This window comes from Haliotis asinina, chromosome 4 (genome assembly GCF_037392515.1).
Source record: "Haliotis asinina isolate JCU_RB_2024 chromosome 4, JCU_Hal_asi_v2, whole genome shotgun sequence".
NCBI lineage: Eukaryota > Metazoa > Mollusca > Gastropoda > Lepetellida > Haliotidae > Haliotis > Haliotis asinina.
Window position 1 is genome coordinate 47138962 of NC_090283.1, and position 27282 is coordinate 47166243.

The 27282-nt window shown below is 41.2% G+C and overlaps 1 protein-coding gene across 1 annotated transcript in view; it reads left to right on the plus strand.

Annotated features, from left to right (window-relative positions):
• LOC137281606 (uncharacterized) overlaps positions 1–24183 on the plus strand; it is a 93545-nt gene extending 69362 nt beyond the window's left edge. Inside the window, exons 3-7 of the mRNA XM_067812942.1 lie at positions 4836–5066; positions 9597–9624; positions 11993–12139; positions 22399–22641; positions 23687–24183. Of these exons, the coding sequence (XP_067669043.1) occupies positions 4857–5066; positions 9597–9624; positions 11993–12139; positions 22399–22641; positions 23687–23712 (654 nt within the window). The 5' untranslated portion in view covers positions 4836–4856 and the 3' untranslated portion in view covers positions 23713–24183. The remainder of the gene's footprint in view (positions 1–4835; positions 5067–9596; positions 9625–11992; positions 12140–22398; positions 22642–23686) is intronic.
• Positions 24184–27282: the final 3099 nt, after the last annotated feature.

The window sequence follows — 27282 nt, forward strand, 5'->3', positions numbered from 1 at the left end:
CAGGTTCGGGGCTGTATCGACTGAAGGTGTTGGCCAGATTGATTATGGCAATCATTAGGAAGACATTGCAATCTTGATCTGTCACACTTGCTTTGGAGCGGATAGCATGTTAATGGCACATGTACTGGAGCCGGGTTTCGTAAAGTGAGCTTAGCGTGGAGATGAGCGTAACTCTCACCATGGGCTTACAAAGCTGGAAAGTACCTTCGTATTTTGTTTGTTGTTTTAAACTGCTGTACATAATCGAGCCTGGACCAGACAATCTAGTGTTTGACATCATCAGCGTCGTTCAACGCAAATTAAATACGACACGTGTCAGTGAGTCCTTCCCACCCGATCCCGTTAGTCGTCTCTTAGAAGCATGGTTGCTTCTAACCCGGGACTTCACGACTAAGAAGCTTTATGTACAGTGGAAGCCGTCCAAACCGGCAACCTACCAATCCGGCATGCCTCGAATAACGGCACTAGAACAGAATCTAGTTAACTTATGATCATTTACACATTCTCTAATCTATCATCTCTCTGTTCCGTATTTCGGCATAACAAAGACCACCCAACTGTCTATTTGTGCAGTAATTTACGCCGTCTAAACCTGCATCCGGTATCTTGGCTTTCCCGTTAAATGGCTGATTGGCGTAACTTTTATCAACTACACAGTGGATTACCATTGAATGTTAAGTTTATGAAGCAAAATAAAGTTGCGCACTTGTATTTTCATCATTTAGAACATTATTCCGGTTTAAAAGGTTGAAAAGTCTTCTAGAGTGGCACGCCCTCTATACCAGTATTTTGTTCCAATCAAAGGGAATGCCAGACTTCCACTGTATCTCAGTTCCTGATACCAACCAAATCCGATTCCACTTGGCATAAAGCCAAAGCAGCAATGAAATATATATGACCAGATCACTGGAATCAGTGATTACACCAGTTAGTGGTGACAGAAGAGTGTTCGTGTAAGCACTGGTAAACGCTACTGGTTTGTTACTGGTAGAAGCCACAGAGCTGCTGTCATCGCTCAACTCCTGAATTACTTCACATTGTATGGACTGTTGATTGGTGAGTGAGTGAGTTTAGTTTTACGCCGCACTCAGCAATATTCCAGCTGTATGGCGGCGGTCTGTAAATAATCGAGTCGGGACCAGACGACCCAGTGATCAACAACATGAGCATCGTTCTGCTTAAAAGGGATACGATGACACATGATAACTAACTCAGCGAGCCTCACTACCTGATCCCTTTTGTCGCCTCTTACGACAAACTTTGGGCTAGTGAAATCCGGAGTTTCAAGGGTATGTATGGATTGTAACGCATGTACCTAAACTTACGCAAGTAATTGCTTCAGGTTATTCATTGCTGGAAGAACGCTGAAGGGTGGCCGAGTTGTTAACACGGTCGCTCGTCTCATCGAAGACATGAGTTTGATTCCCTTTATAGGTAAAATGTCGGTAGCGTAGTCTGGTTTCCTCCGGCGTGGTTATGCTAAAAGCGACTTCAATCTTACTCACTTACTCACTGACGTGAACACAGTTTTACCAATATAGGTAAGCGAATCGTTGATCTGTGTTTCAAATTAATAGCACACTAAGTTACTAACATTATCGCCTGATCATCCCATTCACCTATTGGCTCCTTTGGGATATAGTTCCTGAAGGTATTATCCAACAGTAGAGAAGCTCTGATAAATAACAATTCTTTCTGGATAACAACTGCTTTATTATTATATGATTCGACATTTGGGTGTGGATTCTTATATCTTGTCAAACATGAGTGAAGCATTACAACACAGCACTAGACATGAACAGGGTTAAAACAATAACAACTGCTGAACACGTGTTAAACAGTGGCGGTATTGATTTTACGTCACGGTCAGCATGTATTGCACGTGCTTAATAACAACAAATACTGCTTGACAAGTATTAGATGAGCCACGACCTGACAAATGACCCCAACTGTGTATATGGTAACGCCCTCCAGAATATTCCATTTGAAACAAGAGGGAAACACAGGTTGTCATCTAAATATTGAAAAGTTCAATTTCCTCATGCGAATCGTGTCGTGATTTTGTTTTGCTGAATTAAATCGCTCTACGAGACATGTGTTAAACAGTAGCGGTATTGATTTCACGTCACTGTCAGCATGTACTGCGCGTGCTTAATCGCCAATCTACCTGTAGCAACCAGGTGTATTTGTCCAGATTACTTGCCCCGCCTGCTTGTCACAAATGCATTCACTGCGCTGGCTCATCCGATACTTGTCAAGCCGTAAGTTTGAATCAAGTTCCGTTGCTGTTAGTACTTCATTCATGCCGGTCAAAGAGATCAGCAAGAAAGCTGATAATTAAAGTAAAATTAAGCTAACAATTGAAAAAGTATGTGCCGTTTGTATTTTCATGAGAAACTGTTATAAAAAATGTGTTTATGTATAAATGAACTGGCGATTCAGACACCGTTTCCTATAATGTTGTATCAAAAAAACATCATGCTGCAATTTTACAAACATCTGGATCCAGAGCAGCACAAAGTCAGTTACCTAAAATTTCAAAGCGAAAGAAAGTTCAGAAATACATGATATAACACGTGCTCAGCGCCATCCGGGGACTGAAACGTCTGTGGCAAGCTCTCCAAGATCATTGAAGCTCCTGGGGCGCATATTTCTGTCACAAGGTTCTTGAAATGCTGATATAAACATTAAACAGGAAACGAGAACGCGCGTAGGTGATCTGAAAGTGAACAAACAGCTCACCACCACTTCCGAAATATCGTCAGATGACGTAGTTGTACATACCGAAAAGATTGACGCGAATAAACGGGGGCACCGAGTCCGGGTATTTCTGGCTTAACAGTAGAATCCATTTCCATATTGAATGACACTGCTGTAGAGTTTGACGCAATGCACGTGAAGATCATGACTTCGGTTATTATTTAATGCGCCATGTCGACCCGACTCATGCAAAGACCCTGTTGCCCTTACTGAGCTAATTGTGAAGAATTGGCTGAATGTACTGTTTGAAATGATGGACGCGTTTGTCCTAGAGAAGGCAGGAATAATAGAGAAGTCGAATTCTAAATTAAGAACTTGGGTCAAGTGATTGATTCTCAAGGGTTAATATTGCCTCAGTGGTTAATGTTCCTTTGTTTGTTTGTTTGTTTGTTTGTTTAACGCAACATTCAAGCAGTGAAGATCAAAGGTTGAACTGGTCTTTTGCAACCAGTGCCAGTTCAACGAGGCGGCTAACGGAATCGGGCAATCAAGTTTGCTGACTTGATCGTGACAATCACTGGATTGTCTAGTTCAGACTCGAGTAATTGCAGTCCGTCGTCAAAAAGCTTGAATATTGCTAACTGAAGCGTTAAACACCAAACAAACCAACACTCCATTCAGCCATATTCAGACATTCTTGAAACTGATACTGAGCAGGTCTTCACGCCCTTGGGTTACGATGACACACGATCATTCAAGTAACCATGCTTGACAACAAGATATGCCTAAATTTTCAACAATTCATATTTTCGACTAACGGGATTGGGAGGTCAGGCTCGCTGATTGGTTGACTTGTGCCATCGAATGCCATTTGTGCAGATCGATGATCTTTGTACGGTGTATAGTAATCACTGGATTGTCTCATTTACACTCCATTATTTACAGCTGAAATATTATACAGCTGAAATTATAGCTGAAGTATTGCCTTGTGTTGCTGTAGACAACACATAAACTCATGGGTACAAAGTGTGAGGCCCATTTTTTGGTGTCCCCCGCCTTGATATCGCTGGAATATTGCTAAAAGCGGCGTAAAACCAAACTCACTCACTCACATAAACTCATGATATCGTACAACCAACATAGGTTGTTCGTGTCCTTCCTTGACTGATCATACTGCATCATGACGTATACGAAACTTGGGCGTGATAATTATTAGTATCATGCCACGACATGGGACGCTCAGTTATCCTAGGATGGCCCTTTAGACCGGGAGCCAGCCACAAGATGTTGGAAACGGATTGGGGATTGGGGATTGGGGATTGGGGATTTGAATCAGAAAACTTTTTTTCAGGTTCGGGAGTCCCGAGTCCCAAATCCATTTCTTACTTCATGTTACTTACCCACTGTTGTTGTGGCCCACAAAACAACCAACTTTTTTTTCAGGTTCGGGAGTCTCGAATCCCAAATCCGTTTCTTACTTCATGTTACTTGCCCACTGTTGTTGTTGTTGCCCACAAAACAACCAAAGACTTTAATTGATGCAGAGTACGTTTACAGATACACCCAGCTGTATATATAACATGCCTTATTTATGGTGACGTTACCAAATCAGTGTGGTTTCGATATTTGCTGCATCAACGTAAATGCAAATACAACGACGCTTGATGAATACATGATATTGTCTCTTAGTAGATAATCAATGAAAGGATGTAAGTTCTTGGCGTCGTTTTTGATGGGACTAACGGATGCTGATGGATCAGTGACTGAATCAGTAAAACACTGATATTCGATCTCACAATGACAGGATTAATATTATGACTCTGCTCTTGGGATTGTCCGACCCGTGAAGGTCCGGAGTAGAATAGGCCTTCAGCAACCCATACTTGCCATAAAAGGCCACTTTGCTGGTTGTAAGAGGCGACTAACGGGATCGAGTGATCAGGCTCGCTAACTTGGTTGGCACATGTCATCGGTTCCCAATTGCGCAGATCGACGCTCATGTTGTTGATCACTGGATTGTCTGATCCAGACTCGATTATTTTACAGACCGCTGCCATATAGCTGGAATATTGCTGAGTGCGGCGTAAAACTAACCTCACTCACTCGCTCAATAATACTGTTTCCTTGTGTTTCAGATATTCGTCCACGGTAGCATCATGCCACGACTAGACTCCTGCGTATTGGCTGGTATCGTCCTGTTATCCTGTTGTTATCACATGACGTTAGGGACATCTCTCAAGCACCTCCTTCAAAGCAAACGAAACAAAGACACAGCCGTCCCAGAAGGCAATACAGGAAGTGAGGTAGAAGTAGACCAGCAGATTGAGGAAATGGAACCTCAGCCATATACACCTGACGCATTTCCGGTCAGTGGCAATAGACATTGTTGAGCAGATTGTCAATAACAGATTGATGCTAATACCACCAAACATTATTTTCACATTTTCCTACAGATATTCTCGTTTACCCACCACCTATTGACAGTTTTCGACAAATAGCATTAGTTATCGCCACTTGAACTAGAATCAGGGAATATCGCGCATGTGTGTGTTTACGTATGAAAGCAGTCAGCAAATTGAGTTGTGCATGGGACAGCCATTTGACAAATACAGTTGAAGCTGCCAAAACCGACATCTGTCCAATTTGGCAAGTTGTCATCATTCGCATAAAATCTGTCCATCCGTCGCTTGTACAATTTTCATTAGCTCTACAATCCAGCACATTGTCTAAACCGGATTCATTCTTCAGCTCCAATGAGTACCGGATTATACAGCTTCCAGTTTCCACTGTAGTTATCATCATTACGGCTGACTAAGTGCTTACATTGTCCTGGTCCAAACTTGATTACTTACAGACCGCCTCCATATAGCTGGGATATTGCTGAGTATGGCGTTCAACAACAGCCAAACGTGGTTATAATCCAGGAAAGGAACGCTACTTTGCTAACGCCTCCAATACTGCGCACATCAATAACGTCACATATGCGCATACAAGACGTTAGAATATGGTATCTTGAACACAACATTGGAAGCCATTTCATCTTGCTAGGGTAGTTCTACTTCAATGACGTCAGTATGAATGTCATAGAAAGTGTAATACGTTAAACAAACCTGGAACATGTCGATGTCTTACTTTGACAGCCACCCTCGGAGACCTGAACAGGTGGCATTTTAATTTATAGCTGATTTGCCAGACATTATCACAGCTTGTTACTGCGAGGTAATATTTAGCTGACCTTTAAAGCAGTTTCATGGTGATAGGAAAGGTTAGGTCATATGGGAGCTGCATAGTAGGGTGATATCCTTAAAGGATTGCGAGGCAGATCATATCACACACACGCTCGCGTGTATCTATGTAACAATCTTTCTATAAATTTACCACATTCAGATAGAATAGAAGCGTGTATGCGTGTGTAGCGTGTATGCGTGTGTGCGTGCGCACGCTTGCTCGCATGTGTGTGCGTGCGTGCGTGCGTGTGTATTCATTCAACCAAAGAAAACCGAAGCATTCTTCCCCAGTAGTGTCAGTTCCGGGCGAGCCGAATGGCGACTCGTTCCTCTTCCGTGGCCATTATGTCAGCTTGGATCCGTCTTTGGCAACCAGTGAAGTCAATACTCCGCATTTGAATGGATACTTGCAGAACATAAAACTTTTGCCATATACACTCACTATATTTTACTATGATGAAACCATTATGACTATATCTAGGTATACACATAAAACAGGGATTCTTTAAGCAAAACACTAATCACAACATTGACCCATAGGAAGACCAGTCGCCTTGCAGGTGGTGAATAGGAGAGTTTTAATGATAACGTAGACTACGAGGTCCAACGTGAGCTATGATAAAAAGATATTTTATGTACCAGACGTTTACCACGAACACAATATTGCTCCCTATGCGCCTTCAATTCATGAACGAGTACACATGATTTGTTCTTCGCATCCCACGGGATGAATAAAAAGTAAGAGTGATTAAATCTTTAAAACCAGTTCATTTGTAGCCAAGGGAGCACGCACATGAAATGATACTCTCAGCCTGTGGGAGTCCGTGGAAGGAGTCTCATGCTTCCTTGTGGATGCTCAAATGTCCTCACTGAGTATGTTTCTAACAGATCTCACGTAGATTAGAGGGAGATTTCAGAGATACCTACCACTATCTCTTGATACACCGAACTAAAGTACCCTTTAAGCACTAAAGTGTTGTGCCATGTTCTAAAAATAATTTCTGAGTGTCCGCAGAATAAAGCAATGTAAATATCAAGGTCAAACTGCGATGTTTTTGTAGTCTTTCCTGTGAAAAAGCATCAACGGTTGACGTATTTCTTTGAAAGTTACTATTACATATTAAATACATCCATGTTATAGATTAAGAAAATAATTTATTTCTTTAGAACGAACGGTTCATTATATTGTTGTGAGACTTTTCAAAGTGGTTAGATGTCAGCATTGTGATGATACGTTACTATAAAGTTACTCTAGCCAATGCTAATACCTTAAAGCGTAATTCAGTAACGGTTTAAAAATACCTTCCGATAAAAGGACTACTACCTGCGTATGTCTCCATATAGTAAATATCATATGATATGAAAAACGTAAATATGCATATGAGGTTAACAATATGGAAGTATACTCGAAAATAACACTCACTAACCAATTTTGTTGTATAGTGTAGCTAAGACGTAAAATAAGCACACTTGCTGGGATTACACTCAGTAAGGCGAGACTAATTCAGACACCTTAGATATTCAGAGTCAGTGATGGATACAGATATTCAATATTCACAGTTAATATACACACGAGGTGTTTCAAGCTTGTCCCAGGTATCCACCAATTGAGCATTACGCACCTCTGTGACATCTGACCTTTTGGGCTGATGCACTGCAGCATCATCCGATATACATGATTGTTCAGCACCAAGGTGTTGTATGCAGTCGATGGTTTTGTTTAAAAGCTCGCAATGTTTCCGCTAAGCGTATTTCAGTGACAGACCATACAGTTAACACCCGCATTCACATTCAAATATGTGTACGGAGGTTAACCTCCCTCATTGTATCCAATATATTATTCATGTTTGGAAATAGTTTTGTTATGTTGCGAGTTTGGAAATCAAAGTCTAGTGGAAGGGGAAACGTCATTAACGTCACAGGTTTGTGTGACGTGGCGAGGACATTATCGTCACCACAAACTTCGTGAAGTAATTTAAATTCCTCTGGCCTGTTTCCTGCTAATGCAGTCCTTCCATATAATGGAACGCCCCACTCACTTAGCCCGATATTTCGTTACAACCAAGGCCCAAGGCTTCTTTATCATATAAACACACAAAATAGTTCTGATTTCGTTATCATTATATATAAATGACCATTAGTATCCACCGACACCACTGGCTGTGTTCCTGTGACGGAAAAAAACCTGATTAGAGACCTTCACGAGGGGCATTTCTACACCGTCTCCAGAATGCTTGTTCGGAAGAGTGTGAACATATTATCTTCTAAAAGGCTTCATTTAATTCGAGACAAATAGTTATTCCAAACCAGATTGGTTTTGTCATTATTTGCGTCACCTCTCCATCACTCGTGACGTCACTTACAGCTATTTACATAATAATCAAATCTTTCTATACCGTTAGTGTCAAAGGAATTAAGCTTCGATCAGACTCGATTCCTGCAATGCTAAAAACAAGGGCAGGCTGCATTAAGGAAACCGTTTGCTCACAGCCAGATAAATTGAAGATTTCGACCAGGGCTACTAAATACCCATTAGCTACAATTGGCGACAGAGCGAGGAACAGGTTGGACTTTGCTTAGAGTCCTTTCTGTTGAGGTCTTCAGATAGCTAAATGACAATATATTGACGTCATCAGGATAACGCTGACCTCTGTGATGATCCGGAAATTGCACTGTAAAGAGTCATTGGTAAGCGATGATGTAGATAGGGGAACAAGTCGGCGAAGCATTAATAACATAACGTGTACGATGGTATTATAATGTCATAGTGGGATTCAGTAAGTTGTGGGCGGCATTAGGGCTTCGGTTTAATGTTATTGATGTCTGTCCCTTGAAGATCCGGGTTAGAACAGATCTTCAGTAACCCATGCTTGTCGTATGAGGCGACTGAGGGGATTGGGTGGTCAGGCTTGCCGACTTGGTTGACACATGTTATCGATTCCCATATGCGCAGATCAATGTTCATGACACTGATCACTGATTATTTACAGACCAATGCCATATAGCTAAAATATTACTTATTAGGGAGTACAACTAAACTTACTCATTGACTTATTTATTGATGTACTGTTTTCATTGTTTACATAGACTGATTTGTACCTGTGAGAATCTGTACATGCGAATGTGTAATTCTGATTGTACAATCCAGTGATCGATATTATGAGTCCCGTACCGTAATGCTGCTATTACACCCAATCAACAGCGTCACCCAGGCTAACCAAATCATTCCGCCGCGTCGTACCAGAAACAAACGTCACTGTGGGTCTTTACGAAACGGACGGTGTGGTAGCCTAGTAGTTAAAGCGTTCGCTCATCGCGCCGAACACCCTGGTTCGATTCTCCACATGAGTACAGTGTGTGAAGGCCATTTCTGGTGTCCCCCGCCGAGATATTTCGGGAACTATGCTAAAGGCTTCGCAAAACCATACTCACTAGGTCTTCACTACATCTTGGTTTTTCGGGGCTGGGTTGGGGGTAGTTTGTTCGATTGTTCTTCTTCTTCTTCCTTTTTTTTTTTTTTTTTTTTTTTTTGGGGGGGGGGTTGCTATGGAACGTGACATGTGGAGTGTGCATGCTATGTTTAACTGTGATCGTGTGGTTGCAATAAATCTAACGTTGTAAGACTGCATTTAATTGTGGGTTTTTAATGTCATGTCTTCTCTGTTGCAGCCCTGCGTGTCAGTAGAATATCTAACAGGTAAGCTGGATCTGTTTCTCTCTAAAGATTACACTACAGGAGGTATACATCATATCTAGCAGTCTTCCCTGCTCACATGTATATATGCACACCCGCATTTCGGCACACACATACGCAAATACATACGCACACGGCTCGGCTCGGCAAGCACATTTACACAGGAACACCCGCACACAATACATACGCATACATATGTCGGCAAGCACATTCACACACGTGCTCACGTTCGAACACACATGCACATACACGTACATATACGTGGACAAGCACATTCGCTCACAGGCAGGCAGGCACGCACGCACGCACACACACATGCATGCGGAAACAACAAACCGCCAGCGCACGCACACATAATTACATATTAATACATGTACGTTGACAAGGACAAGAAAATGCACTCACACTTATGCACACACATGCACACGCACGCGCGCACGTCTGCATACACATGCACATATGCATACGTCCACGGGAACAAGCACATTCACTCACAGGTAAGCACGCAGACACATGACACACATGCACACTCAAGCGCACGCCTGGACACACATACACATATAAATACGTTCATTAAAACTCACCGGCTACCGGAACTACAAATTTACTCACCGGCACGCATGCACACAACACACATGCACACCCGCACATTCACGCACGCGCACACGCGCACATGCACACATCTTTGGGCTTTCCTTCAACACTCACTTATTCTGTTCTCTACCTCCTAAACCTCTGGGACCCGTGAAGGTCCCGGGGTAGAATAGGCCTTCAGCAACCCATGCTTGCCATAAAAGGCGACTCAGCTTGTCGTAAGAGGCGACTAACGGGATCGGGTGGTCAGGCTCGCTGACTTGGTTGACACATGTCATCGGTTCCCAATTGCGCAGATCGCTGCTCATGTTGTTGATCACTGGATTGTCTGGTCCAGACTCGATTATTTACAGACCGCCGCCATATAGCTGTAATATTGCTGAGTGCGGCGTAAAACTAAACTCACTCACTCACTCACTCACCTAAACCTCTGTTTTTTCAATACTCTCTTGTAAGTCCCCATGATCGCCAGTCAGGTGGCCTAGCTTATTTCTTTACTCTAATAGATAGTCTACAAATGGGCACCTTGCTTATACATGGAAACTGTATGCTACGCAAGGTTTCCAACACACGCAAAATTCGACTTTCAGGTTTCGATTCTAAACTACACTTTCAGCAAGTCAAACACTGAAAGCATCCGGAGCAATGTAAGCCTGATAATAGACTTTTCTAACGGCTTGTAACGGAATTCAGATCGTTAAGCGACTAGTCACTATGTTCAGACAGAGCTAGTACATACACACGTTAACCCAAGCAAACAATCCTCCTCCACATAAGAAAGCTTCTGTGCACCTTTTCCCGGAATGAATATTCACCGTGGTTCATGAGTATTATCAGTCGGACATTATCGACATGAATGCGTGTTCAACAGAGCCCTCTAACACTTTCCCTGACAACCCAGTCGGTCGCTCAACGTGAACAGCATTGCAACGTTCTGTTTAAGTTTGCAATGGTAGGAAAAACCCGAGCGATGCGAACACCTAAGACTGGCATTAAGTACCCGAAATACAAAAACTTAGGTTTTAAAAAATTGTCAACGATGATAAATTTATATTCAATAAAATTGTAAAAGACCAATTTTCTAATTTAGGAGCTTGGGCAAGGAGGACCAGTCCAATCATCCTAGACTTGAGTTGTACAACTTTTTCTGTCTATTCTGCAGTGTCTCCGAGACAGATAAAATGAATCTCTACAGCTGTCTTTTGTCCAATCCTAGTTGAAATTCATCCGTCTAGTTCATTTTAAGACTCTTTTGTGCCATCCTCGGGTTTATGTTTTTTTTACGCAAATGGATCTTTTTTTTATTAAAAAAAATAGTACACCTCAGAACATCTTTGGTTTTGAACAGAAGAGGAATTTTTGAAAACATGGATTCTATAGTGCCTTACCATCTTTCTGCATCTGTTTAGTTCGTTCCCAGTAAAGTTATCATTAGCTCCGTGTAAACAAAACATAAGCTTTCATGGATAGGTTATTAATCTAAAATGAAGTAATATATATCATCATCATAATTATCTCATCACTCTTCTGCAGCTAATTCGATTCAACATTTGTAATAACATCATCATATTATCAGTTTCCAGTTATCTTGACTAAACGTTAATGACACAAAATTAGCTTTGTTTTGATGGGTATCAGTTAATTTAGTAATATTGAACAGAGGAAAGTTCTGAACGCCAGGGGTGCAACATATATTGTCGTCTGAAACATCGCCGCCTGAAACTTCGTCGCCTGAAACATCGTCGCCTGAAACATGCCAATTTTCTCGATGTTTCAGTACTGAAGGATAGGTTTGCAACCCAGATTGACAAAAACAACGACGGCAGAGCAACGTTTGAAGAAATGCGACGTCACCTTCAGGACTACAACCCCAATGTAAGGGACGCAGCCGTGGCAGACTTTATTGCCAGAAGAGACGATAACGGTAGGTGGAACTGTAGTAAAGTGGGGTGTTGGTTGGGTACAATGTGAAGGTGTTGCTTTGATTACGAGGTTGGGTGTTGTTTGGGTAGAATGTGAAAGTGCTAGTTAGATACGAGGTGGAACATTGGTTGGGTAAATCTAGAGTGTGAAGGTGTTGTTACATACGATGTGGGGTGTTGGTTGGGCACAATGTGAGGGTATTGGTTAGTTACGAGGTGGGGTGTTGGTTGAATAGAAAGTGTGAAGGCGATGGTTGCATGTGAGGGGGGAATATTGGTTGCACAAAAAGGGAAAGGGGTGACGAGCATGGAGTGTTGGATGCTACTAATTAAACCTGCAATGACGGATATGACCCCAACACACAAGACGTTATAACCGAAGCCAATCGAGTTACCAACCTTTCAAAACGATTGATTCCCGATAAGACGAAGGTCTTTTAACTTACATCTAAGCTCTCCTACTGTCCCTTAAACAGTTTGGCACGGATACTCTTTCAGAGTGAGTGAGTGAGTGAGTGAGTGAGTGTGGATTTACGTCACTTTTAGCTATATTCCAGCAATATCACGGCGGGGGACATCAGAAATGGACTCCACACATTGAACCCATGTGGGGAATCGATCCCCGGCATTCGTCGTATATACTTTCAGATATCAAAATGGTGAATTTATAAAAATACGAAGTCTGCTGAATCTATTTCAGTCATAAACATATCCACATCACCAACAATGGAAGTTTCCCTTGTTAAATAACGTAACACAGAAGCAATAGTATTGCAACTCCACTTACGAAAATGCATATACAACACTTTTTATATATACTCTTTAAAAAAGTAGGGGAACATGAACTTTCAATTTGCATAGAAAGTGTAAACGTTAACAAATGTTTCAAGGACAGGCATCTTATGAGAGCACCACCATTTCGATTCCTTCTATTACCACCCCTTAACACAACGCATAACATGCACGTGCACAACGCAATAGCCCCATACACGTGCATTCTTGATTTTGACGGGTTTTTTTCAAGAATGACTAGAAATCACTTAGAACATTAAGTTTGACACTCATTTTGCATCGCACATTTGTTAGTGTTTGTTTTTAGTCGTTTGTTTTAAAATGAAAATCGTATACATGCAAATGACATGCCTTACACCAAACATCTTTCAAAAGCGATTACATTCCAAATAACTATGCTTGTAAGGAAGTGCAAATGGTAAGGCACTCTCAAAACATTCTATAATATCATATCAACATTGATTGACTCTGATAAATCTCCTAAATAGTTGTAATCGTGAATTCTAAAAAAATGAAGTTCCGCTACATTTTTGAAGAGTATATGTGGCATTATCGATGTCCCGCACTAGAGGTTCGGAGGCTGGGCCATTAGTTGATACCCAAGTTTAATGCCTCTTGTATCGCTGTAACGTCTGTCGCGTACTTATGGATGTATACACTCTGGTACCTCTGTCAGCTCTTTACGTGGCTTGCAGACAAATACGTCATGGAATTGCCAGTCTTTGTATTGATATATCAGTTTAAGTCCCCGTGTGGATTTGTTCCAATTACCATTAGACGGGGGATCTTGTTTTCTAAGAATGATGTATATTGGCGGCATTTCAACGTTTACTTCAAGGCTAACATGTAAAAGTATCTTAAGAATGCCTTCTTTAACGAAACATTGTTCTTGGGGTGAATATGTATCAATGCTAGATGCTTCTCAAACCACTGAGCCCGAATATATCCCAAGAGCCAATGCCTTCTGTTCCCCACTCTTACTCATAAAGAGTATTTTGTTTGTTGACAAACGTTTGCTCTGTCCAATCATTTAGGGGACTTGAAAAATTGAAAGAGCGTTTTGGAGGACATTTCCAAATATGACGCATCGGTAACAAAAACAAAACGACATATGATGCGAATCCCTAGTTTGACTATGCGAATCCCTAGTTTGACTGCAATGTTGTTATTTTAGATGAGTTTATTAACTTGGCTTTGCGTTTATTTTAACGAGTGAATCCAATGGTGCAGGATACGCTCACTATTTCATTGCATTCCGAAATACATGCTCGTACAGGGACTCGTACAGTCTTTTTAGAATGTGCAGTTGTTGGTTAGATACGAGGTGTGGGGGTTGGTTGGGTACAATGTGAAGGTGTTAGATACGAGGTAGGATATTGGTTGGGTACAATGTGAAGGTATTTGTGCGATACGAGGTGGAATATTGTTTGGGTACAATGTGAAGATGTTGGTTAGATACGAGGCGTTGTGTTGGTTGGGTGCAATGTGAAGGTGTTTGTACGATACGAGGTAGGGTGTTGGTTGGATACAATTTGAAGGTGTTGGTTAGATATGATGTGGGGTGTTGGTTGGGTACAGTGTGAAGGTGTTGGTTAGATACGAGGTGGGGTGTTGGTTTGGTAGTATGTGAAGGTGTTGGTTAGATACGAGGTGGGGTGTTGGTTGGGTGCGATGTGAAGGTGTTAGATACGAGGTGGGGTGTTGGCTGGGTGCAATGTGAAGGTGTTAGATACGAGGTGGAGTGTTGGTTGGGTACAATGTGAAGGTGTTAGATACGAGGTGGGGTGTTGGTTGGGTGCAATGTGAAGGTGTTGGTTAGAAAATGAAATGGGTTTTGTTCCTTTTTCTGCTAACGCACCTAATTGTTATTTTCAATTTTCACATGTGAAAAATGAATATTTTTGACGCATAGTGCAGGCAGTGCATTAGTCTAAAGCCAGGACCCGCGTTTCAAGTAAAGAGCTCGAACGTGATTGCTGGCTAATTTAATGGTTCAATAGCCCATCAACGTTCGTTATTAAAATCTGTTCAGCTATCCCCACCTTTATTATGTAATGGACGCATGGTAGACACGCTAGCTCAAAACACGTTTTTAAACAATACCAGCCATGTGACTTTGCACGCAATTACAGCTGCCAATAGAAGAATGCACAAGGTTACATGCACTGTGGGCGACTGTTTGTCGATTTGTCTCTGTGTATGCCAGTGTGTGTATCTCGTCAGTATAAATGTGTGAGCATGTGTCTATACGCTGGTGTTTGTGTCTCGTGTATGTCTGTGAGTGTACAATGTTCGTGTCTCTCTGTGTCCTTCCTCTCTCTCTCTCTCTCTCTCTCCCTCCTCTCTCTATCTGTGTGTCTCTCACTCACTCTGTGTGTGTGTGTTTGTCTCGTGTGTCTGTGTGTGTTTGTGTATGTCTCTGTGTCTCGTATGTGTTTCTCTGTATCTGTGTGTGTTTGTGTCCGCGTCCGTGCGTGTCTCTGTGTCTCTGTGTGACAGTCGACTACGCGTCAGATGCACTTAAGAAAGTTAACATGTGATGGCTACTACAAAGAGAAACTCAGCTGATACGCTGTCAACAGCAGTGAAGATGATGTACCTTCAACTTTTGCTGGTTGGAGGAGCCTTTACGAGAACACTGTTAATAGTACGTAAATGCATACCTAAAACGTAGCTTAACCACAGAATTTAGAAGTGAAGGTATATGACACTCAAAAGAGTGTTATTTTAATACTTCCATGTACAAATCTGTAAAAACATTCGGGGTTGGGGAGGTGGGGGAATGGCAGTAATCCTCCGGCTACCTGCTTATCTTAGTATCTTTCATCTTTATGACGAAAACACCCGTTTGTTTCCCAAATTACGGCCGCCCCTGAATCACAGGATTACCTCTCAGAACTACCAAAACATGGGTTCATTCAACTTTTCAAATTTCGAATAAACTGTTTGGAATGAAGGGTTTATCTTTTGTGAATGGCCTGAGAATTGCAATCCAGTGGACGGGCTGAGAACGTCTGGCCAACCATTGAAGTTTTTCCATCGACATAGCTGTTTAAGAGCATGAAAACTGTGATGGTGTAGTGCAAAAGGATTGTTTGACATCATCCGTGAAGAACAGACAAAGAAGGGATATACTCTGCTATAAATAGACACTTCATCTGCACCTATTCCCAGTCATTTGCCTTGGGGTCTATGCTACTTCCAAACCGAAGCAAGGCTTTCGCTACCATCGTCAAAGAAGGAAATCCTCATCGACAGGGATAAGTGTCGAGTTACAAAAGCAAGGGAAGTGCTTTTTAAAACTCCAACACTTTTAAAAACAAAGTACGAAACGATACGTTTACGGGAACTCATTCACCTAGCCTATTGGAGTCCATTTCAGATCATGTTATCGATTTGTTTAGTCCTAGAGTGTTCGTGATTGGCAGTTGAGAAATGGTAAACCATCACATCAAAGTGCATACACATTTCATCCTGTTTGATGGTTGAGCGGGGAACAGCTGGGAAGACTTGATGGGTCCGAGGTTGTTTTTATGATGAAACGCGCAAAACTAACCGTTCAGTGTACGCCACGAATGTCTGTTAATGGTTCTGAGATTAGAATCGTGAATGGCTCATTACTGTTGAGGCGTCCTCAAACTTGAGAAACATTAGCAAGTTTTTAACTGCGTGTTTTATTAACGGTAAAAGTAGCACCGGCGCGATGTTTGTCGTTGTCAGTGAACGGTTTTACCGTATTGCCATCATTCCACCATTATCTGCTTTTGCTGATATTTCATGACGTCGCTGCCAATTTTCTTGTTATTTTTGAGATTTTCAAGACTCGAACCGTAAATATAACATATTTCTAAGTACATCTATTTTCACAAAAGATGATATGCAAATTATGCAAATTATGCCCAAATAGGGTGCTGGTGTTGGTGTCATCGCTGATTTATCTTTGTTTAGTCATGTAAGTGTAACGGCAGCTTCACTGTCTACATCAAATGAAATGTGGTAGGCTAAATAAAAAAGTGAAATGTTTCTCGGGCACTGGCGTGTCACTTTTATTAGTGCGCCTAACAATATTTTATTCCCATTTAACAAAAATTGACTTTGCCGCGTCCATATCATCTATTAAGCCACTATAGAAACAACTGCTGTAAAAACGAGTGTGACTGAATCTACAATTCATTAATTTATGCTAAACTTCCCAAGCCGTATTTCTGAGAGAAAAAAATGTGTTCCTCCCTTGTCATTTTTTTCCTATCATAAATTCAAACAAACAAACAAAGTCGTACCGCCCACGTCACTATTGAAAACAATGTGCCCGAGAAACATGTAAGTATTTTTATGCCGCCTTGTGGAACATGTTAGGGTAATCAAAAAATAAGTATTCTTTTGTGATAGTACACTTCCCATCGAAAGTTTAGACTCACTAGTGTCAATTTAGCCACTTCAGTCAACTGTCCTAAATTAGATTTTGCAAAATATTCTACACTTTTGAAAGGTACTGTTTACACATGACCTAGTGTTTCGTAAAACAAATTCGTTAGGTTGAAAAGATTATTGTCATGAGTTCAGTATATGAAATCAGTGAAAATTCGCGATTTCTTTACAAAAGTTAACACCGAAACGGTGCTGTTCACGATATTTGCACATGCTTTTCAGCAACTTTGTGGTTTGCACTTGGTTTGCAGTTAGTCGAGAAATCAGTCTTCGATGTAAGTCGAGTGAGTGAGTGAGTCTATGAGTATATTTCAGGGAACATAGCTTTATTTGGGTACGCCTTACGTGACCGTCAAGTGACTGAATACGTATGAAGATACGTAATATGATGTATGTAAGTAATGTTGCGGGTGTGTTTGTGTCAACTGATTGTATCTTTGTATCTCTGACGTCACTACTACCAACGGCGTGGATAGCTTGGTGTGGGCGTATTTAGATAGGAATACTGGGTTATATTCATGTATTCTGGTTGAGGCATGTGGAGTTATGTTGTTGTATACTATTTGGGGAGCAGTAATATTGGGGTGTACAATGTGCTGAGCTGTTACTCTGAGAGTTCGGGTTCGAATCCCGGATGGGACTCAACCAAAGCAAATACTAGTACTAGGATGTGTAGTTTACTAAGAAAGTGAAATCCCAAATATGACATATGTTGCATTTGACCACTTTCTAAATGGCATCGTGTAATCATAGCTTTCGGTCGTGGGAGGCTTGCCAATTTACACTTATCAGAGGGTACACAAAGTACGCAGTCTAGGCTACCAGTTGCCCCACTTACACTTTTGTGGAGGTCGCGGTGGCTGAGCGGGCTATGCGGCTGACTTTGTGTGCTGGTGGACTAGGTGACTCTGAGGATGCGGGTTCGAATCCCGGATGGGACTCAACAAAATTTGGAGAGCAATTTTATTGGTGAATACATTGTGAGAAGCAGTTATGGTGTTGTATACATATTGGGAACAATGTTGAGTGGTCATAGGTTTGTTTTCTTTTCTTTTCTTCTATGGTATCATTATAAGAGGGAAGGATCTTGCCTCTAACTCTAAATTAATACTGCTGGTTAGCAATGCTGGATAATAACGCTGTGTTTTGAAGGAGGTAAATATATATGTAATGTTTGGCGTTTTTCATGGCTGCAGTGTTACTTCAGGCACTACAGACTTCGAGACTTCCAGTGGTTCATTTGCTCTTCAAATATGTGCAAGCCATACTCGGCGTCATTAATGAAGGGTCAAGCTATTGGTAACACTATTTCTAAAACAACTGTAATATTTTCGTATATGTTTGAAATATGTACAACTGAATGTGAAGCAAACTTTTTTAACAGCATGGAAAAACAAATCAAGCCGTTGAAATGTCATTGTTACGTTCTTTGACGTCCTCTACATATTGTTTCGAATGGCACTCTTTTATTGAAATTGTGAATATGGAAAGCCGCTTGTCACTTAATGTCATTGATTTGCTTGTGTAAATCGCTCTATACATGGAAAGTGAAGGACACTGCACATGCATTGATGTTTTGTTTTTCATTCGTGTTCACGTACCTTTTTGAAATCGCAGCTTAAAATGGGACGTTTTTGACATTACCTGAAAGGGATCGCGGGAAGGAATCTGGTGAAACCCAGCGGCAAGTTGCTGTCCAAGTCAGCTATTGCTGGAATGTAGCAGACATTTTTAGCCAGTGGGTCCGTGGGAATATGCAGGTCGACCAGCCCGAGTCACAACAGTCCCAAATGAGGTGGGGGGCCGGTCATGGTTTGGGCTGGGATAACTCTGGACGTACTCCACTCCACGTGGTCGACGGTAATCTTACTGCATAGCATTATCGGGGTAAGATTCTGACTCCTGTAGCAGTACCATTCTTGGAGACTTTTATGGTCAACACTCTTTAGTGCAAGACGACACAACGCTAGGCCTGACAGGGCCAGGATTGTGACGGAAATTCTTAGGCAGCAGGGTGAAGAGCAAATGGAGTGGTGCTCGCCAAATGCCTGTGATCAACTTGTGTACATGTGTCACTCAGCATCAGTGGATCTCTAAGAACTCCGCAGAGCTCTAGTAGAGGAGTAGAATGCGATTCCTCAAGCTTTCTTTATGAACTTGATAAAGGGCATGAGAACAAAGTGCACCTGTGTCTTGAACGCGCGAGAAGGGCACTCAAAATTGAATGACCGAGTGCTTCATGTCTGCCATTTTCATTTTGGTGGTTGGTCTATACAAATGATGTTTGCTAGTGCTGTTTGAACTTAATGTCTGTATTTCACGATGTGTCACGTTTCTGAACACTTTAAACATTATGATGACACTCTTAGTTCTTTTTATTTTCTGAGAAACCGTTCTCCACATGTGCTACACAACCTCTCAGCCTTTATCAATGACGCCTGGTATAGTTGGAACCCAAACATATGGTCATTACATGAAGTGTTTGTGTGTATTTCTGAAGTCCCACCACTGAAATAATGTTAAGAGTTATGTAAATAAATATCACATACCTTCAATGGCGTCAAAATAGACATAATAGTTTCCATTCAATTCAATATTTTGTGAGCAAGAACATTAAGAAAGTCGAACAAAGGCTATTTCATTTCAGCGACTCCCTTTCAGACAAATATATCTGTTTCAATGGCTGAGCATAATATTTGCTGATCCATGTGATGTGGAGTGCAGTCCCTCCTTTCATAGTGCTTAAGAACGGATTATAATAGTTACACTATTACCGTGTTGCATCTCTTGTGAAATATCGACCCCGTGTCTCCATTCAGTACAATCAATTACTTTTCCCGGATATAAAATTAATTATTACTTGAACATTGTTTGAAAATTTTCAGAAGATTGTAAAGCGTGTGAATGAAAGGATGTGATCAGAATCTTGATGATATTACAGCACTTGAATAATATCAATTCACGACTTTACCCGGAAGCAATAAACGTAATAAAGTCTTTTCCTCTTGAGTAGGACAAGGAGTTGACTAGACCGATAGAAACAATATTCACTGAAGTGCTTCTCAAGTGCAACTCGCCAGACAACGCCAAGCAGTCCATCAATAAAGAGTTTTAACTGACAGAATCGGTCGCTTAGATAACTCCAGGATTTCATTCAATAGATTGCTGGAAGTAGTTCCTCTTGTCTGTTTTGTTATGGGTCTCTGTAGACGAGTCCGCGTTTGAGTGTCACCAACAAATCATTTGATGCAAGCGTGTTGATATTGCTATGTTATTGCATTGTTTTAACAGCGACAAAAAGATATCGAGACACTTGTCACCATATCCATTATGACGTTACGGTAACTGTTGTCTTCAACAATGACTGACGTCGGGCACATTCATTACGTCACGACAACTGTTGTTTTGATCAATAGATGACGTCATACACATATATGTTCCGTCTGTATGTAATCTGTAAGAGGTCACAGATCTGTCATAAATTGAGTTCGTGTCAATGATCAACGTTCTGTTTCTAAGTAATTAAAGCTAAAAATCAAAGTTTTGTCTATAAGTGATAACTGTTCTGTGAACGATCAAAGCTCTACGTATAATGATCAATGTTCTACCGGAAAATAAGCTAAGACCTGTCTGTGAATGATTAAAGTTATACTAAGGCTTAGTCTCTGAATATGTATAATTTTGATAGTAACAAACAAACCCATTTTAATTGAAAAGGAGCTCCACGGAGACTAGAGATTCAGAACCTATGGAAATCTAGACTTGCTTCATTTAAGGCTTTAGCACTGCGGAGAAGGCTTGGCATTAGGCAAGATAATGTGGTTCAGGGACTGTGAGACAGACTAGATTAAAGTACACGCACTAACAACATCCCTGTGCGGGAGTTGCCTGCCCTTGAGCCTGACATTTTTATGCAGTGAAATGACATGACGTGAAGGTGTAAATCGGATTACTGAGTGTTTGGTTTCAAGCTTTGTAACATTAACCAAAGTAAGTAATGTTCTCAATACTCTACTGTCAAGTTATTGTAGATATATCTTCAAATAAGCTTTGCTAAGACTTCAAAGGATGAGAGGTTTGTCACATACGACACCGTGTCTGTTCGAAACATCTTCCTTCTCAAAATGCACTAAACGCTTCACGTGTTAAAGTGTGAACTTGTTCACAACTTTCGTTGAACGTAATGGCTAAAGTCATTTGAGTGAGTTTATGAGCATGTACATATCTTTGAGTTTTTTGTCAGCGTTAACACTTCAGTTCAAGTCATTGTTTAAGAAGATGTTGATGAAAAGTGAGTGACAGAGAAAAAAAACGAAATCACATTAACATTGCGGACTTACTCCACAAAAAATGTTGCTTTCGTTTTCCACACAGTGACAGGGTCACACACGATGAGTGGTACTCCCTTAGATGAAAGCATGTTTTTCTCAGTGTCAGGCTGGTGTCTGTATTGCTTATGATAAGTAATTGTTACTTGCTTAAATGTGTCGTAGTATTCTAGTGTATACTCTTGATAAAAACTTAAGCAACAAAGCATTCTCAGGTGTGCTGTTAATACCAAGTGGTTTATCGATAATTAAATTCCTGTTACTGGACATTTTGACAAGTTGAAGTAGAATCTGAATTGTGTTATGTTTTTTCAAAATCTTGTTTTATTGGATTGCAGCTCGGAAACCCTTAGTTTTTTCAGGTGGATGAATAACTTTCTTTATTGAAGTGTCGTTTGAAAATAAAATTTCTGATACTGTAAAACTCAATAACATCCCAACATCTGAAAAAAATTGTTGACTAGTGATGACTGTAACAGTTGCTCGTGATGACTGTAAGAACTGTTAGTGACGGCTGTAACAACTGCTAGTGATGTCTGTAACAATTGCTAGTGATGTCTGTAACAATTGCTACTGATGACTGCAACAACTGCTAGTGATGACTGCAACAACTGCTAGTGATGACAACTGCTAGTGATGACTGCAACAACTGCTAGTGATGACTGTAACAACTGCTAGTGATGACTGCAATAACTGTAGTTTTTTTTGTTCAGGTGACGGCATCATCGACTTTGTGCCTGAGTACGTGAGGAACGTTATCACGCCGGACTACTCCGAGGAGAACGCGAAAGAGTGGTTCAACCTGGACAACACAAACGGGGACGACTTCGTCACTCGTGATGAACTCATGACAATCGCCCGTCACATAGGCACCCCCGAGGAACAGGCCAAGGCCCAGGTGTCCGGGTACTACCTCAGCAATGACAAGAATGGAGACGACAAGCTATCCTGGGACGGTGAGAATCTGTCATTACTGTCATAAACATGTTGTAACTTAATTCTGGAGCCCCCAGAGAAACGCTCCGCACTGAAAAGAAAAAGAAAATTTTCGAAAACTCAGATTTGATAACATGGAGAATAATGTTTACGTTTGCTCAAAGCTCATGTTGTGGACGTGCTATATGGTGAATGTTTGTTTACAAGTAGCATGGCACAAAACTCAACTCATTTAAACGTAACGGCTAATTTACAGCGTCGTTAAAATATCTCGGCATGGACTTAAAAACAATCTAGTACCAATAATGGCCATTTATAATACGCCTAATCCACACATTTGTGCATGCTCAAGGCGCTAACACATTATTGCCCCGATAAATCCTAACTGCCTGCCAGGCGCGCACATGTTATCAGTCCCATGACTTTTCCCAACGGGTACCCATTTTCTGCTGGGTGAACAGTGGCAATTTTGAACAAACTTACTTGGATAGAGTGAGACCACATGTGTCACGAGTGGGCAGGGCTGGAGTCGCAGAAACTCTCAGGAGTCAAACTGCCAAACACGGTAACCCATGACAACGTTGCTGAACATTTACTGATATTCACGTGCGCTAAAGCCACGTTGTGGTATGAGGGACGAGAACCAGTGGAGGTACCTCCTCCACTGACGAGTGCACACGTCTAGATAAACACAGACAAAAGGATGGTCAGTTGTTATTGAGAAAATGTCTTAAAGGCCATGACTGACTGACTGAGTATGGCTTTAAGCCGCTTTTAGACATACTTCAGCAATATCACGGCTGGGAACACCAGAAATGCGACTATGCTTGTCGTAAGAGGCGACTAACGGGATCGAGTGGTCAGGCTCGTTGACTTGGTTGACACATTGTTCCCAACTGCGCAGATCGATACTCATGTTGTTGATCACTGGATTGTCTGGTCCAGACTCGATTATTTACAGACCGCCGCCATATTGCTCGAATATTGCTGAGTGCGCCATAAAACTCAACTCACTCACTCACATAACTTGTATAATTCTAACGTGATGTTCCATCACCTTTTCAGAGTACAAGGTCATCTATGGACAGTGATGACGTAAAGGAAGTGACGTCACACAACATGTCTGTGTGGTGTTGGAACGCTACCTCGATATAACCACGCCGTCAGTAGTGGTGCCGTGTACTTGTCAACCGTTGTCATGGAAACCGTCTCCTGACTGTGGCCCTACCAGTACTGTACTGGATTCAACCGAAACAAATAATAAGACAAAGCACATTCCAATGACAAATTATCTCCCTTAGGTCCTTGACATTTTGTTATCTTCTACCTCTGATCGCACAGTGCTCTGGTTGTGATGGTTGACTGATTTATAATTCTTTTCATTATATTATCAGCATTATTATTATACACGTAATTTGTTTTATCTTAGTTGTTTTCAACGGCGTTCCTCCGGTCTGTTTCCTCATGAAAACTTTACAACGCCTGTATTCTCTTTGTAAGCATTTGTTGTTTTGTCATATTTGATATGTGCACGCAAACTTCAAATAAAGCCGAAGACTTGATGGGTTTTCTTTGTTTGTGTGTTTAACGCTTCCATCAGCAATATTCCAGCTATATGGCGGTCGTATGTATTTAATCGAGTGTGGATCAAACAATCTATTGATTGACATCATGAGTATCGATCTACGTTATTGGAATACGATGACCTGTGTCAACCCAGTCAGCGAGCCTGACCACCCGATCAAGTTGGCAAGATGACAAGGTGAGGATGTCATCTGGGGGATGACTCCACGCCCTGCTACATACCCCCACCCCCGTCAACAGAAGGCACGTCGCGGGTCGCATGGTTGGGTGTTGAGGCTTATTTTGTTCCAATTTGATATGAACGTTTTCAGGCCCACGTTGGGTGGCAGTGTGGCAGCCACAAAATTTCCGAGTCCCGTTATGGGATTCGAACGACGGACTGAAGTCGGATGACTTGTATACATGACCAAAGAGATTCACCCGGGCAGCAATATGACAAGGTAAAGATGTCATCTGTGAGATGACGAAACGCCTTGCTACAAAAGCATTAAATGCACACATGGTAGCGAACATGAAGGATAGGATAGTTGTTGGAGAGGAATCGAACACAGAATTTGCTCACGCGGGGCTAATGGTTTAGCACCTCCGCTGCCCCACGAAATTGAAAAGATAAGAGCAAAAGTCGTGAATGCATTGATCTCCATCTCAAACAGCAAACAGTGCTTCCACACCATAATGTAAAATGTCTTTGGTGAAGTGGACAGTTTGACGCCTTGAAATAGCAAAGCATTCCTTCCTCTCGTGCGTCCATTCGACGTGTCAAATTATACATACACAAATAAAAAGATGCAAACACCCTGCATTTTGATAGCCATATATACACTTAAAAGTGGTGAGGTCATAAATAAATGCAATGTGTGTGTGAAAATGGGCACATGTTGGAACATGCAGTGAAGCCACTGGTTCAATATTCGTTGAGTAGAATGAAACATTGTGAAAAAAAAGGCCAAACCAAGGGTGTTGAAACACACCAGCACCAGGTATGATTCAGACACCCAACCACTAACGTGAAAAGCCTGTGTCCATGGCTGAACTAATTTGTGTCCTAGTTGTGTCTGTCTTCTAGGAAGTATTTTAGGAGGTTTCTCGTTGAACCAGGAGAGTATGGTTGAAGGATTTTACAGTTCGTCATCGCATTACATCTTACTGCACTAAACTGTGGAGGAGGCGCGTGTGTGTGTGTGTGTGTGTGTGTGTGTGTGTGTGTGTGTGTGTGTGTGTGTATGTGTTCGAACACCGTACGTGATGATTTCTCACCTACCAACATCAGTGTTACAGATGAGTTATAGAGGCGTGTCTACGTGTGCTACTCACTTATTCCTTTCTGTGAGGATTATTTTGTTTCACTCACTGGTAGGTCACACGCATGGATATGATGAGCGCAGACCAATGACGTGACATGTCCGGCATGATTCTCTTCCATTTTGTTTTTTTTTTGTTTTGGTCATATTTGTATTATTTTTTGGCTTTTGGTCTCTTTTTTGTTTTTGTTTATGTTGTCTTTTATCTGTTTTACCATCGACGCAAACATTAAAAAATCTCGTGGTACTACTGACCAACTTTGGCACTGCTAAATATACGTCTCGTGACTTCCTATACTTACCTGAGTGAGTGAGTGAGTTAATATTTAACGTCACATCGGCAATATTTCAGCCATATGGTGACGAGAACATGTAACAATGAAAAGGACTATATCTATATTATAAAACCTGTCAACGAAGGACAGTAAAACAACTAGAATATCACAAATAACATTAAAACTAGCATGGAAAGTTCAAACTGATATCACTATATGGACAATACATTATGAAAACAGGCTATAGATCGCCAACAACTGGAGGTAGATCACCACACTAGGGACCATGGGGACTTACAGTACCTTTGCTACCTGCATGGACCCTAGTTGGATTTACACCATCCCTTCAGCTGCTGGCGACTGTAGGAACAGTTAGCCACAATTAAAACAACAAGAATACTACGCTTAAAAACCTAGTAGACTTACATTTACATCAAATGTTATGGGACTTACGTACCCTCTCAGGAGGACAACAATTTTACAATGCTTCAACCCCCTATGAGGGTACAACCACTAACAATTCTAGTTACAAATGTAAACTACCAATAATTAAAATACATATATTTACAGAACATATTATTCAAAATTCAACCAAAAATTCAATTTATTTGAAAAAAACCCAATAATTAAATGAGAATTTACGTTTGTAAAAAGATCCTTTACAGTTTTGACACTGAAATATTTATCCCTTGTAATGGAGAATTCAACACAGTCAAGCAGAATATGCTTGACCGTGACTCTCTCATCACAAGGGATTGATAGAAAATGGAGGATCCTCACCTTTTAACAGGTACGCATGAGTATATCTAGTGTGGCCAATACGACATCGTCGTAAAATAACCTCTTCAAATCTGGACTGACAACCAAAGTGGGTATAACCAATGTAAGGTTTTATCTAATGTAATTTATTGATACCCACTTGGGTGTCCCACTTCTTTTGCATCAGATCACGGATATGAGATCTAAGGATGGCTTTATGATCACTGTAAAGAATAAGAAGTGGTGTCACAGATTTGTTGAGAGGCCAGCCAATGTGTTACCAGAGATTCCTACATGGCTGGGTAACCAACAGAAGACAATGTCGTATTGGCCAGTGGCAAGATCATTATACAGTTCAATAATTTCAGTTAAAAGTGCTCAAGAAATATTTTTAATAGCCTGAAGGCAAGATATATACTGTTTATGTTTGGGGTGACTTTGAATATATTTAAGAGCTGTTAATATGGCGTTAGCTTCAGCTGTAAAAATAGAACTATTGTCTGGTAATCTAAAAGATATTACTATACTTATCTGGATGATAACCACATGAAAACGAAACTCAGTAGTTATGTTTACCATTTTGCAAACTTTGCAGTTTTAGTCTCAACAGTAAGGAGCGATAAGGTAGGCAAATGGTTAAAGCGTTCGTTCGTCATGCCTAAGACCCGAGTTCGATTCTCCACACGAGCACAATGTGTGGGGCCCATTTCTGGTGTTCCCGGGCGATATTGGTGGAATTGCT